We start from the raw sequence: 15,444 nt of genomic DNA, 5'->3' as shown, positions 1-15,444 counted from the left end.
AACCTGTCCTGGAGCCGGAGCCCGTCCTGCACTGCAGCTCAGACTGGACAATTGCAACTGTAATTGTGTAATTCCTAATTACAATTACAATTGTAATTTGTAATTGAACCTTGGCACACCTGCGTAATTGTAGTTGGAATTATACCATACAGTCACTCAATGACACTTCAATTACACAACTTTCCAAGCTTAATCATTCGCATTTCCATGCTGTTTCGGACTGAGCGATCGCTATTCACGTATTTAACCATTTCTAGTGACCCCATTTTGTAGAGCAAATGGAGTAAAACATGTTCATTTGTGTAGCTGTTGATGTTACTTTTTTTAGTATAATTGTAAATACTGCTGCGTAATTGGAATTGAATAAACTAGAATTGTAATTTCAGCAAACGACGCTGCTGTAATTGTAATTATGACTAATCCCAGGTCTGGTTCAGACCGACTCCAACGGTCTAGCTGCAGTCAGACCATGTGAGCTACTGCACAAAATAAGCGGTGGGTCAAGCCTTCTGATCTGCACCCACAGAGGCATTGCAACAAAGGCGTACGCAAGCCCGAAAACGCTCAAGTGCACATCGAACCGTCTCACTAGTTACACCAAGGCTTTCATCTTTGCTTGAGAATGCGTACGCTCAAAAACAAATGCTGTTTTGATAGATTGGACCGAGACAACAACTGTTGCACTTAATTTGACTTCGCAGTATGCGAGTGCATCACCTGAGATCCGGCTGATCACTTTAGAGGAAAGGCAGGGCAGTACTGCTCAGTTACGTGATTAAGGATGGATATTCACAGTGTAACAATGCACTAAAGCTGCATCTACGATTAGCACCCTCATACTGTATGCTGGCCGCAGTACATTAGGATGGTACACCTTTTATATAATGTGTTATGCAATGATTGTTACGAAGGGACGTTTGTTAAACAGCTACACATTTAAAACGGAGAGCGTTTAGTTGTGACAACCAGAAATACCATCATTTAAGGTTCTTTTTGGTGGATTAAAATTATACCTGTGTTTTAATTGGTGCTTTTGATCCAATGTCCTTGTACACTGCGCCACTGTGATAAAATATAGGCATTATCTCAGTGTTTAAACATGGGAGAGATGGGGACAAGCCCTCCAGTAGGGGAGACTGGTGTGTTAACAAGGGGCGAGCCTTGATGGGCTGAATGCCCTTTTCTCGTTCTCAAACTTTTCCTATGTTAACATAAGTTAGAAAATGATAAGCATGTGCTGTACAGGAGGGGGCGGAGGGTTACTTTTACATCGGTATTTCCCAAAAACTATCAAAGCATGACAATATTGAATCTGGGGAATTCAACTGGCTTGTGATTCCGTACATTAAAGGGGTTGTTTCATTTTCACCAGTAGTTTTTGTGAGCAAGTTGTGTGAAAGGTGTATAAAACACTGAAACTCTCATCATACCTGTTTGAAATGTACTCTTTTGGCTTAAGTAAACGTTGTCTGACCGCCACAGTCGTCCAGGGAGCACAGCGTGTGCCTCTCCCCGAGTGCCAGCCCCCGCATCACAATGGGATCACGTGCTTGAAAAACAGTTTCAGAAAGACCCACATGACCTCGCCAACACAACCACCCTTCTGTCTGCTTTTGGACAAACTTCCCTTTTTTTTCGCTCTTCCTGATTTCTTAAAGGAACATGCCAAGCTCAGCATTTTCTCGTGTCTCAGAAGTAAAACACGTAGCTTGCTTTTTATGCTACCCCCTTCCAAATGCCAAGTTGACAAGTGAAGCATTGATGGGCAGCACTCTCTTCACACACACCCCCTGCCTGGCTGGTCAATGGAAGATGTGGGCACTCTCTCAACCATTGAATTTCAAAGCCTTCAGGGCTGGGCTAATCCACTCTCCTTGCAACCAGTGGACTGTCCTTGTATCAGAGTAAAATAGTAAAAACTGATGAAGGATTTAGTTTTACTGTAACCTGGTAAAACTTCTACAAAAAGCCTCCTTCTGGAAAAGATTTTCAGGAAACCAGGAACTTCATTCTGTCAACACTTGGATCTGTTTGGTACAGCAGCCCTTGTCTTGGATCTTTCCAAACTTCTGGGGGAGGAGGGGGCGGGTGATGGCTGTGTTTTTCATTTCAGCACAGTTTCAGATTTCTGAATTGCTCAGAGACTCAATAGTCTTGCGGAACTTTGCAGAAGCATACAGAGTACGCTCTACAAGGGCAAAAAAAAAAAATCCATCCCTGGTCTAATAAAAAGGCTAAGATGTATTATAATATTGCCAGTGTGGCTCGCAGGCTTTTGAGTGGATCTGTGATACTGTAGCATCTTAAAAGAGGAAACTGTTCACACATGTGCAATAGCAGGGAGTAAAACCAGGGAGCTGCATTCGGGCTTACAAGCATGAACTGCAGAGAGACCTCTCCATGGAGAAATGTAGCTCTGTGGTTAATCCACTCTTAATTCTGAACATAACCCAGATGTATCAGTTGCTTCGGGGGTTGATTTGGTGAATTTGTACCCGCTGGGATGAGTCATGGATGGATTGTTTTTTAGATCATTTTCCAGGCCTTTAATGAGACGTGAAATGGAGGGTTTGAAGCATCTTTATTGGGCTCTCTGCTTGTATTTTTACCCCTTCTTGTTGCACAACATAGGCCTCTTTGGGAACTAATTTCCATGCATCGCTGGGCTTCCCCTTATAAATAACATATTTTTAATTAAACAAATAAGTAATCTTCACCGCATTTTGCATCCCACTGTTTTAAAACCAGGGAACAGGGGTAGGAAAACACGTGTGCCTCATTTACTGTACAACTTAGCCTTTGTTTCATTCATTCATGAGTGGAAGAGGGACACCCTTCCATTCATTGCATGAATGGCAGAAAGGCTGAATTCTGTCCAAAGGGCTAATTCTGCTGCTAATTCTGCTAATGGTTAAGTATTTTGTAACTCATTACTCATGCAGTACTGTACTGTGTCCTAGCATAATTTTTCCAAAGCCTCAAACACCTGTTTCCATCGACCCTTATTCTTCTAATTAAACCAGAAGTGCTGTGTATTGATATCTCACTCTGGTACAGCAGTATTTATATTGCATACGTTGCAATAGAAAAAAAAAAAAAGCAAAACTGTTCAGTCTACTTCTGCTGTAGGTTTTCAATCTGGAGCACGATCCTAGATCTAAAAAGCTTTAGTTAGGTAAACCTTGATGCCTATTGTTCTACAGGAACCATGCAAAACTGGAGCCCAGCCTTGGATAGACTGCGGTGTGTGTTAATATCCTGTGAGTGCAAATTGCATGCACACAAGACTGCTTCCATTTCACAGGCCAGCTGAAGCAGAGACAGCTAGATACTGGAGGAGCAGTCGCTGCGTTTCCAGTTTTGTAGATGTTGCTTTTTGGAGAGCTTTTGCATACTGGGATGTCGGTTTGATTTCTATTTAAAGGTGCTGCTGTGTTGATGCCAGTGACTCACTTTCGCTGTGAAAGTGTCTTTGTCCTGGTTTGAGTCAATCAATCAGGTGACTCCTGTATTGTAAATTCTGGAGTTGGTCTGTTTTACATTAGGTTTCACAAATTGTTTCAACACCAGTAAAAACATATGATGGTATGTGGAATTTACTTGCTTTTTCCCCATTGTGTAAATTGGGCATTTATTTTCTTGTCCTGTATTTGTTCACGTGTGTGTGTGTGTACTGTACAGCTATTGCCAAAAGTTTAGCATCACCCTATAGAATTAACTAGTTTTGCTGAAACCTGCTGAATAATGTTACATTAACATTAAATTAAACACTACTGGAGAAAACAGTGTTGCACAATTCTACCCTCAGTTTTTGAAAGGAAATAAAAACATAACTAAAACTTTTTTTTTCTATGGAGTTCATTATAATTCTAGCTTGCTAAAGAGACAGATTGGAATTGTATTTCATCTCGCTCTGTTGCAGCACATAGACCAAATATTTAGAGGTTGTGTTATGAGTGTTTAGACTGCCATTTCCGAACGCTCTTTGAGGAGTTAGTGGGAAGCGTCTCCAATGGAAGAGGTTCGAGATGCCAGGGGAGTGAGAGCATTGTGCACTCAGGGACAGAGAGCATTGTGCGCTCAGAGAGCATTGTGCGCTCAGGGGCAGACAAAGCTGCTTTTCAGAAATCTTCATATGAATTGAGGGTAGATAACATAGTTCATTCCAGGCCTTTCTCTGTCATTTTGAAATCATGATTAATGCCGGCATCTCTGCTCTGCTGTAGGGGAATTTTGAATTGAAACCTTTAGTCCTGGGTTTAACAGTCGTTACCATCTGGTACAGTCCAGCCTTTTTGAAGCACACATGCGAATGGTGAATTCCAGTGAATACAATGCATTTTATTTTGTATTACTGTAAATGTTTTTGGAGATCTTGTGAGGGGGGGGGAATCCAGGACATGTTTGGAGTGAGTTAACAAGTGCAGTTTGAATGAAACCCTGCAAACTGCAGGAACGCTGAAAAAAAAAGGAAACGAAAAGATGAACACAGGCATCTAAAACACCATACTGCTAGGGGAACTTCTGGATGATGCGTGTTTTTGGTTTCTGTAGCCACCAATTGTAAATTACCAAGTAGACAACAACACCTTCTGAACTGGCTGTCCTGTTTTGACTGGAAGTGCTCAACTGTAAGTTTTTATATGAAGTGGGGGGGACTGTTTTAAAGCACGCACAATGCATGTGATTTTTTTTTTTTTCTTCAGAAAAAGAAAGTTCTGCACTCGCCGCCCTGTGACTAGTTGATCAGGCACGCAGTGTGCGGTAATGACCCAGGTAGAAACTCCGACGGGATTAAATGTTCTTGTAATTTATGAGCAAAAAGTCAGCAATCTGTGACGGAACTGGAAACCTGCTGACTCCATGGTGTGTTTTGGAAGCAGTGTTGATCTGACTGTGAAATACTTCGCTTCCTCTTTTTCAGACATCAGAGGAACTGTATAGTATCACACCAGATCTGTGTGCTGGAGACAGCTTGTCCATTTTTAAATTGGGCTTGCTGGAGAACAGACTCCACTTCACCTGCACTCAACCTTATTCAAGCAATTGGATTATTTAAAGTTGTTCTGCAGAGAACAGCCTTTCAACACCAAATCCGTGACCTAAAGCCGGAAAACAATGGGGGACTGTGGACCACAATATATTCTACTGTATCAAAACGGTTTCTTAAATACAGATCCCGCGGTACTGACAGATTTGTTTTTTGGGCATCTATTTTGGCCGCATGACTAAGTCAGCATCCCACCGCAAGCCGCGCGTGTTCTTGAAAAAAAAAGCTCTACTGAAAGGTAGTTTTTAAGAAATAAATAAATTTGAGATTTGCAGCTACCCTGCAGAGAGGGCTGCAGGAGGAGGCTGTGCGCTCGGCCCCGTATGGTAACCACAGCTTCCTGTGTTGTGTTTGCCTGGCTTGCGGCTTCACTATTTTTCTCACTGAAGAGCTGTCGAAGAGAGGTACTGTATGCTCTGCATAGCTTTGTTCACATCACAGCTTGTCTCTGGGGCCGGGTGCAGCACAAAGGGGAGTCAGATGAACAGAGTCACCGGTTTTATACCGTCGATACCTTTGCAAGTATACTTGGTTTTCAAAGCAAAGTTAAAAAGTCTTTTTTAAGGCACTCAAGAAACAGGAAGGCTAGAAACTCACACTAGCCCTGCACCCATTCCTGGGTTTCAGAACTTCCAATTATATAATTTAAATGATCAGGAGTTTGATAAATAAATGGTCTCCCTGATGTAATGGAAGTGTACAGTATCATTGAATTGGTCATTGCAAGTTCTAGTTAGATCTCACGCATTTAAAGGAATGTGTGTTTTCTTCCAGGCTGTATAAAGCATACAGGACCAATGTGGAGCTTTCTTGCATGTATTCCATAGAGAATGCATGCTGTTGTGTGTTTCTGAGCTGGCAAAAATGGCCATGTTCGTTTGTGCACACAATAGAAATGACAAAATATCATGCAAAGAAAATCTATACACGAATGACGTTCTGAAATAAATGATAAATAACCCACAATGTACAGAAGTGTGATTATTCTCGTTTTTAATTAAAGTATTGAAACGTTACGGACGATGGCACTAGCTTGACTTTTTTTTTTTTGTTTTTTTTTTTACTAAGCTGTTGCATAATTCTTTCTCTGTCTGTGCTGCAGGTGCTAGGTGGTGACCCCCCCCCCACGCCCCCCCCCCCCAGGCTGTGCGGTATGCTGAAGTGGGCCTCAGAGCGGCAGAATGAGTGTCACAGAGGCTGGTGGGACAGCTAGCCAGGACGGGAAGGCCTATCCCCTGCAGATCTACCCCCGGCTGGCCGCGGAGAGTTCTCCATGCTGCACACTGACCGTCCCCAAGTCGGCCACGGCCGCAGCGGTCATCCATGATGTGACAGTGCAGCTGGAGCTGGACCCCTCCAAGTGCTACGTGCTGGCGGAGGTGAAGGAGTGCGGCGGGGAGGAGTGGGTCCTGGAGGCCAGCGACCTCCCCGTGCAGAGGGTGCTGCTCTGGCCTCGACGGGCCCACCAGGAGCACCCCCAGAGCGAGGGCTACTACTTCCTCCTCCAGGAACGCAACGCGGACGGCTCCATCCGCTACGTCCATTTGCCGGTCGTCTGCCAGGAGAAGGAAGCTCGCCGGCTGACCGCCCGGGGCTTTCTACCCCCCAAGCAGGCGGATTTTGACGACTTGTGCAACCTGCCCCACCTCACGGAGGAAGCCATCCTGGACAACCTGAAGAACCGCTTCCACAAGCACAACATCTACACCTACGCTGGCAGCATCCTCCTGGCCATCAACCCATTCAAGTTCCTGCCCATCTACAACCCCAAGTATGTCAAGATGTATGACAACCACCAGCTGGGCAAGCTGGAGCCCCACATCTTCGCCATCGCTGACGTGGCGTACCACGCCATGCTGAGGAAGCACGTGAACCAGTGCATCGTCATCTCGGGGGAGAGCGGCTCCGGCAAGACCCAAAGCACCAACTTCCTCATCCACTGCCTGACCGCCCTCAGCCAGAAGGGCTACGCCAGCGGGGTTGAGAGGACTATCCTGGGGGCCGGACCCGTGCTAGAGGTAAGAACCAGGCTAGCAGCAGACTATGTGCAAAATTATTGTAATTTCTTTTGTGCTGCATTAATTGGCAGCCTTTGTGTTTTACAGGGGAATACAAAAAAAAAGAAAGGGAAAGATGGGCTAAACCATGATTCGTTACAGGAAAGTGACAAACTTGTTCAGCAGATTACAGTACAATATTGTTGTAGTGGAACCAATCCAAGTATTACTGTGTGTCCCGTGTTGAATTCAGAGGATGTGGTTCACACTGTACAAGTTTGGCTTTGCCAATTTGGCATCCCTCATCTTTCTGTCTCTTGTTTCTCAGATAACCTTTTGCTTGACCTCCATGTGCCTCTAGCGGACAGAGCACTCATCTCTGTTGCTGGCAGATAACCTGTAAACACTGCTGTATCACTCCTGTTACCTAAGTGCGTGCCTAAGACTCCATTGGTTAGCTCATTGTGTTCTGCCTGTATCCTTTTTTTTTTTTTTCTCTCCATTTTGAGTATAAGAGAATACTAGGGGGATTCATGCAATACTGTCGGTCTGGTGTAGGGTTTAGTATTTCAAGGGCTCAGCCCATTGGGTGAGAAGTGAGCTGTGGAGTATGACTAAGCAGCAAAGCATTCAAAAACCGTCAGCCCCTGTCTCTGCATGGCTTTAAAAGCTACCTTTTAACAAACTGCATGGCGACTCCAGTAGGGAACTGACATTCGAAAGCGATTGATGCTGTAAAACTGACGATTCTTAAAGATCATGTCCCTACTGAAATAAGAGTAACATGTTTCCTACAGTACTGTGTAATTATGGGTTAAACGTAGAGCGCACGCTGTGTTGGAAAATATTTCACGTCTACTGAAACGTATATATATTTTTTTGGTATAGCTCTTTGTACTACAGTCATAAAGTTTTCATGTTTTTGATTTTTCCGACCTTTTCAGTGCAGCTTCCATTTATTTTATTTTTAAAAACAGTGTTTTGGATGAACAACCCCAGCTTTGATCCAAAGCCAGTTTGTCGGGCTCAGCCGCATGAAATGCTTGGAATGGTCTGGCCGTCAAGCTGGGGCTTGATTGGAGAGGGCCGCAGTTAAAACATAGTGTTGGGGTCAGGAAACGCCCTCCAGAAGAGAGGAACTGCATTCCTTAACCCTTTCAACCAACACTGACATACAGAATACAGCCAGTGTTACTTGCTCTGCAAAACCTCCTGTGTCTTGCATCCCGCGATGCAACCATTTTTTCATTTGAATTTACCCTGGATGGATGGGCCAACCTCTTGGGCCTCTTAGCTGCGGCTAAGAGGCAAATCATGCTGTGCCATACTGACTAGGGTCAAGGGAGGAGGGGGTGTGCTGGGTTAATCCTTTTAAATGCAACTTGAGGTGGCTTCCAAAACAAGCAAGGCTGCTGTCTCCTTCAAAGCGCCCACAGGACGGTATTTAAGAAGATGCAGCATGAGGTAGACCTGCCCTTCTGGTCTAAGGGAAGGAAAATTAAAAAGCAAGTTAGACTGGGCTGGGAGCTGCTGCCATGTTTGTGGTCTGCAAGGCCTGGTGTGAACCATTCCCCAGGTCTGTTTCCGATTCCCAGAGCCCGCAGATCCATCAAGGGCTGAATGCATTCGTTTAACTCGGTAATCTTTTTTTTTTTTATATATAGTTTTACTTTAACTAGTAGGAGATGATGTTTCAGTATCAGATCACAGTTTTGGATGATCTTAATGTTCCAGCCCGGGGGGATTTTTATCAAGAACAGAAAAACCTGGGAACTGAAATGAACGGATTTCATTCCGTTAGTTATGGACTAAATCAAGACGAGGTGCTTTCTATCCCACTACGATATGTAAACCGTCGGAATGTTGCTTTCTCAAACACGTAGCACATCTTGTATTACTAGTACTTTTGTTGCTCCTGCAGTTACTTATTGTGACAGTCACTCTGTCATTTTTTTTTTTTAAGCACAATTCTTCTGATTTCAGGAATGGAAATAAGACTTGATCAACCACAGTGTGTATAGGTAACAAGCTAAGATGTGTCTTGTTAAACACAGTAAAGCCAGGACTGGATGAAACTGCTATGCAAGGGGAGTCTTCTTTCCATCCCTGAATATTCCAAAATCTAAACACCATCACTTGTTTCTTTTAAATTGCCACTTACACCAGAAGACTCTCGAGGCGTGGAAAGCTAGTGTTTGAATAACAGTTAACTCTCCATTTGCAGTTTTGACTGAGGTCAGAGCTCTGATGAAAGCTCTGTTTTCTCTGAAAGAAGTTGTAACAGAAACTGTGTCTGCGGGTGTATCCAGGAGGTGTCCCTTTCTCCAGCTCTGCAATAGACAGGCCTGCAGTGTAAAAATAGGCAGGACTAGACATGAGCCAGGCTGGGTGGAGCAGCGTGGAAATGTCCTGGTACAGCATACCAATCTTTTTAGGTCCTGGTATTTTATTTTATTTTTTTTAAACAGAAGTATTCACAGCAGATTCACATAGTTGCATTAATTGAAACGTTCTGTTGAAGGCAAACTTTTTCACACAGAGAATGGATGTAGAGGCTGCAAACTCCACTGCTGGATGCCAGTTCAGTTAATCCAAAACTAGTAAGGGACAGACACTAATAATGCTGAAATCAAACTGCTGTAAATCCATTTGTTCACAGGCTTGGCTGTGCTGTACAGGCGGGGGTGTTGCGGGACACATAACATAACTATAAAGAGGCTTGAGATGGCTAGGCTGAGCGCAGCACTGATCTAGCTCCAGCACCAGCCAGAAGCCACCCGTCATGCTGCAATGATTTGCTCCAGCCTTGATGTGGGCTGTCTGCAGAAAGTGGAGCCCACAGTGCCACCAAGTTCCCCTTTCAAGTTTAGGAGGAAAGCGGCTCAATTACTTGGGTGATTTTGGTGGTGTGGGTGGGGGAGGATGCTGGGCAGTCATTCAAGTCGCCCCTCCTACTGTCCAGTTAACCCTGGCTCTGCCACGTGAAGGGTAATTCAACAGGAAGGAAGTGTCGCATCATGGTTTTGTGTTTCTTTTACATAAGAGCTGTTCAGGGCTTGTTCCTTGTCATAACCATGTATTCCAAAGGACATTTATATCTTGTTTTAATTCTTTTTTTTTTTAAATGATCTTTTGTTAATCCAGGTCAGCTAACTGAACTTTTACTTTCTCGACTTCCCTTGGTGCCTTGCATGGATGGATGCTTCGTAAGAGTCTTGTCACTGAATCCGATGACCAGACAGCCAACGGCGTTAGTCCTTGGTCTCAGACTATAGCTCTGTGTCTCTGTGTGTGTGTGTGTGTGTGTGTGGTACACAGCCCTGTTTCACTAAAGAGTAATAGAAATTGCTGCAGGCTACAGTGCCAAATTAAATAATTAGACTCCCCTCCCCGCCCACCCATCCAGCCCCCCATGCTGTCGACCTTTGCTCTCAGTTGACCTCTGCGACATTCTGACATTCATCAGCAAGGTGGTAGAACGCCACTGTTTTATTCATCGAACCATCATGTGACAAATGTGCCACTACTGAAAGTTTACCAGGATTGGTGAATTTGCTTGGTCTGTCATGAAGATATTACAGTACATTGTTCAAAGCGATATTGTTCTACTAATACCGTCATTTGAGAAGGCACTGCAACTGGCAATACAGTGCACTGTTTTTTCAGTTCTAATTGCTATTGCAGTGCCAGCAGGCTTTTATTTGGTCAGTTTGCAATATAATAGGTACCTCATGGCAGATCTGCATATTTTTAAATGTGTTCTTGATTGTTTCGAAGGGGGTTGCCTCGGTCAGTCAGTTGTTTGTAATGTAATGCTGAACAGGAAGTCGGTGTAATGGCTAGCAGCTGTGGGATAGACTGGTCCCTGTGTACCGGCCTCCTCCTCTGGCACAGGGGCACAGACAGCAGCGTGCCGGAGGGGGCTCTGGTCACGGACCCTCCAAATACTTAACCAAAAAATCCACATGAAAGCATTGCGGAAAAAGCATTTCCAGGGAGGAAGATCACAGTGCATTTAAACGCTCCCAGCAGCTTTAAAATAAGGCACAATCTATCACAACTTTTAAAGTAGAAGTGTTTTAGTTATGGATGAATTAAAGCATCCAGGTAAACTCTATCATACTGTTGCATCGCTTTCTCAAAAGCACGCAATCAACATTTTATTTTATTTTATTTTATTTTATTTATTTATTTAAGTCCAGTGCCAGATTTCCCTTGGAATTAGGTCTGTTTTCTCGTCTCACAGTTGCATTAAACCCTTGTATGAAACTCCTGCATGCTGGAGTCAAGCCCTCTGTCTTTGCATCCCTGCCAGTAATGGTCAGCTGTGAAGAAAAAGAACATCATTCGTTTGTTAAGAGCTGATCTCTCTCTTTAAGCAAGAGCTATTGGCTCAGGATAAAACTTACGATCTTGGATTGGACTCCTGGACCTCATCACCAATACAGATTCCATAAAGAACTGCCAGTGCTCAAGAGTAAGTGCTTGAGGGGCTGGCTTTGCACAGTACTTTGGAAGTGATTTTCTTTTAGGGGCATAGCATCCATGGTCTAAAAGATACTTGCTCACTTGGATAACGCTAGCAACTACTGCTGCGGTCTCCGGGCCGTGAAGGGTTAAGTCTGCGCTGTTCAGTAATGCACAGTAGAACTTGCCGAGCTGTGCCTGTGTACTGACTGAAGTGCTGATTTTATATGTAGACCTGTTTGCATGTGATTGATCAGTCTCTGTGGCAGCAGCTTTCTTACTGAGCAAACAGCACTCGTAAGTCCCCCGGTAACAGATTCTATTATTAGCTCCTGATCTGCTGCGTGGTTCTTGGGTCTGTTTGTTTTCTTACTGTAGCGAGCATACACCTGTGTTGTAATGGTGCAAACAAGGTCAGATGGATTTGTTTAATCAGTAATCTCATTTCCGGTGTAGATTAATACAGACGGGGGACAGTGCTCTGTAGCGCTGGTGTGTATAATCCCTGTGTTGCTTAGCAAAGTTTTATTTTGTTTGTGTAGTGTGAATGTACAGACCCATCCACGTTTATGGGAGCGAGTGACAAACAGTGGCTCCCCATGGCCATTTCCACAACGCTGTGTAGAGACGTCTCATTGGTGCAAGCAGCCAACTTTCTATCACCAGACAATCCAGATGAACTGGGCCTTCTGGCCAGACTACAGGGGTCGCTGGTGCACGGTGAGCCTAGGGCACCCTGGCCAACCTAAACCCTCTGCCCCCACCCTCCCCTCCCGGGCGGCACTCGACCAATTGTGCGCCGCCCCCTGGGAACTCCCGTCCATGGTCGGCAAGCAATGGATTCTAGTCGCTGGAAGTTTCAGGGTAAGAAGTGGATCCCAGACAGGTGAGGTAACTCGCACTGCGATGCAGTCCTGTTCCAAACACTGTTGCAGCATAGTGCTATAGAGAGGACATTGTATTATTCAAAGGTTTTTTCATTGATGTTATAAATAGGGAATGTGCATTACGGGTATGCATGGTTTCTAGTCCACACTCCATACTTTGCTTTCCATTATTGTATATCAGAATTGGTTTTGCCCATTCCTTGGTGGCATATATTATAATTGGGCATCAGGTGTTAACCAGAGTTAGATGATGTGTTTAGTAGCTGGTTGGAAATGTGCCAAAGACTGAATGTTGATGGCTCTTTACCCCAAGGTTTATATAATAAATGTCTTGTTTATCTTGTCTTATTTGAGCTGTAATAAAGGACCCAAAAGTGACCATGCCTGTTATTGACTCGAAAGTGAGGTTTGATCCTCTTCCCTGGAACATTTCGTCAGCATACCAGGCTGGGCTCTGCACTTTGGTTCTTCAGTTTCTGTGCAAGTCTACAAGCCTGATCTTGCTTTAGCCCTTGGCTGCTCCAGATTCTCTGAATGTCATGTGATCTGGGTTTCAGTAAGCTGCCTGTCATACGAAGTATTCGTTTTTTTTTATGATCGCCTCTGGGATCATCTCAGTCTGCCAGGTTTTGAGTAGGCTGGTCATTATCCCAGCAGTGGATTCCTGCTAGGCATACAATCCTCATGCATTACTCCTTTTTAACACTTGATCCCTGCGGTGGTGGCTTCTTTTCAAGTAACCGAATGCAATGGTTTAATGAAAAGATATTTCATATGCCTGTTATGTAATTGACCATATCTTCTTTTTTTTTTTGTTAAGTGCCTTGTCTTAGCCATCAGCCTTACCTGCTGTTCTGTTCCCTAAATAAACTGGTCTGGGGACTAAGTGCCAGACAGGTAAAGTGATGGGATTGCGCTTGAGGCACAATGCCAAGAACATAGACCCCGGATCTCCTGATCATAGCTGCTTACAACCAGGCTGCCTCTATCCCTCGTAAACTTAGATCTTAAATCCCAACCACTATAGCAATGCTGCTGTTTCACATTCCTGTATAGTTTATTTAAGGGGCAAGATAACATAATTTGGCCTAATTTGTATATGCATGCGATTTGACATATCATTTTAAAAAGGGGCCCCTGTATAATACATTTTCTGTCTCTGCTGCAGAATGGAAAGCTGTATTTGGAAGTACAGTATAACTGCCTTTTTGAAGTATGCTGGATATGATAGATAAATGATATACTGAAAACAAAGCACTCCATCTAAACAGATCCATCAACGGGGGGTGCTGGCTTTACTTTCTGTACAAAATAAATTGCCGTATATTCCATTGTGCCTTGCTGGAGGGCCAGGGGTCAGTGTGAACTCCCATTGATAAACACTGGAAACTAGGGCTTTTTTGGGAGGGGTGGCGAGGGGGGCTTGTTTAGTGAGTTTACTGTGGAATTATTCTGCCTGCAGTCGGGAGAGCTAGCCTCTAGGTAGGCATTAAAAGAATAAGGACTTTGTCAGGGTTGTTGGGCATGGTACAGTAAGAATATTGAGGGTTATTCAGAGGGCATTTAAACAATGGTGTTTGACAGACAACTTCCTTTTTTAAAAAAAAAAAAAAAGGCCGATTGTGAAATCACGCTACACTACCCATGCATAGCATAGACTGCCGTTTGTTTTATAATGTCCAGACCAAGCCTTCTCTTCTGTTGTAACTATTTTATTTCCTTGAAAGGTATATCATGCTTTGAAGATGTAATGCAAGTGATTTATTCCTATCCAGGGACCATATGGCTGTTAAGATAATCTCTTTCTTTGATCAGGTATCAGGTAGTCTTGTACAGATGTCAGGAAAGCTGTTGAAATGGAGAGGGAGGAGGGGGCAGGGGGTAGTGTTTCACCTTTAACCTCTGGAGGCCTGGCATTGGTCCCAAGTCAAATCATTTTGGTGCCTGTTGAAACCCACCCTGGTCCTGCTTTCTTTGCTCACTGCACAAATAGATGACTTGAGTCATGCAACAACTGCCCACCGTGGGCTTAGCTGAGATCACCAAATTCCAGTTTTCATCCCAGAAAATGAACCGACTGCGCCACTCGACCACGCCAAATAAGGCCGTAAAGTCCAGCCTAGCCTCTTCAGGCTTCTACCTCCGATAGAGACCCGGCTGTAGGTCCTGTTGCTGTAACCGTACGGATCTGAAGGTTACGAGACTAAGCGACAGCCTTGGTTCAGCACGGTGATATATTTGTAGATAGGAATCTCCTCCCGGCCTAATCCGTCAGTCGGGACGTTGGGTTTCTGCCCCGGAAGTGCCTCCCGCGGGATACTTCCTTGATGGTGACCTCTACGCATTCCAGGGTGTTCACAGGTCCGGTATTGTTTGAACAGGAACTGGAAGTGAAATAGAATTTTTTTTTTTTTCTCTCATTGTTTTGTCTTGGGCAGTCCTTTTTACTAGAACGTATCTGAAAGGATTCGCTGTACAGCCACTCTGCGCTTGAAGGAATTGTGCACAAGGTTGTGGAGTAGTAGATCTGTTACTTCTAGACTTTCCTTTGGTATTCCGTTAGCCTTCCTGTAGTTTTCCATTTGGGAGGGGTTCCTTTTGTACCCTTGAGGTACACAAGGAATTGAGCGGTTGTGAGTGATTTAGTCAAAAGCAACATTTGTATCTCCCAGAAAATAAACCGATTTACACCACATGACCACGCTATGTCCGTAAGACAATCATTTGTTTTATTTTTATTTCCGAGTTGAAACAAGACTGTCCAAAATGAATGCTGGTCTGTGGTGGGTGCCACACATGTATTTAACACGTCTGTGTGATGTCATGTTATTTTGTGAAACGTGTTTGTGAAATATTACGCATTACTTGGGGTGCTCGTCTAAAAAAGGAGGAGGAAATAAAAATGTAAAATTCGAAACAGCTGCATCTCGCTTGAGCCAGCAAATTTCTGCAACGTGATTTTAAGTAGTCTGTAATTTGCATTGGCGTTCCCTGGCGGAAGCACAAGAGGAGAAATCTGCAATTACAGTACTTTGATCTAGAA

General features: G+C 44.1%; 1 protein-coding gene across 11 annotated transcripts in view; it reads left to right on the top strand.

Annotated features, from left to right (window-relative positions):
• The window catches only part of LOC131721881 (unconventional myosin-IXb-like), a 58,787-nt gene that overhangs the window by 8,855 nt on the left and 34,488 nt on the right, over positions 1-15,444 (top strand). For all 11 annotated transcript variants that reach the window (XM_059015186.1, XM_059015193.1, XM_059015190.1 and 8 more), the window contains exon 2: positions 6,153-7,068. In XM_059015186.1, coding sequence (XP_058871169.1) covers positions 6,232-7,068 — 837 coding nt within the window. In that variant the 5' untranslated portion in view covers positions 6,153-6,231. The remainder of the gene's footprint in view (positions 1-6,152; positions 7,069-15,444) is intronic.

The sequence above is a fragment of the Acipenser ruthenus genome, chromosome 49 (assembly GCF_902713425.1).
Source record: "Acipenser ruthenus chromosome 49, fAciRut3.2 maternal haplotype, whole genome shotgun sequence".
Taxonomy (NCBI): Eukaryota; Metazoa; Chordata; class Actinopteri; order Acipenseriformes; family Acipenseridae; genus Acipenser; species Acipenser ruthenus.
Note: the sequence above shows the minus strand (reverse complement) of the source record. Positions and strands in the feature narration are given on the sequence as shown.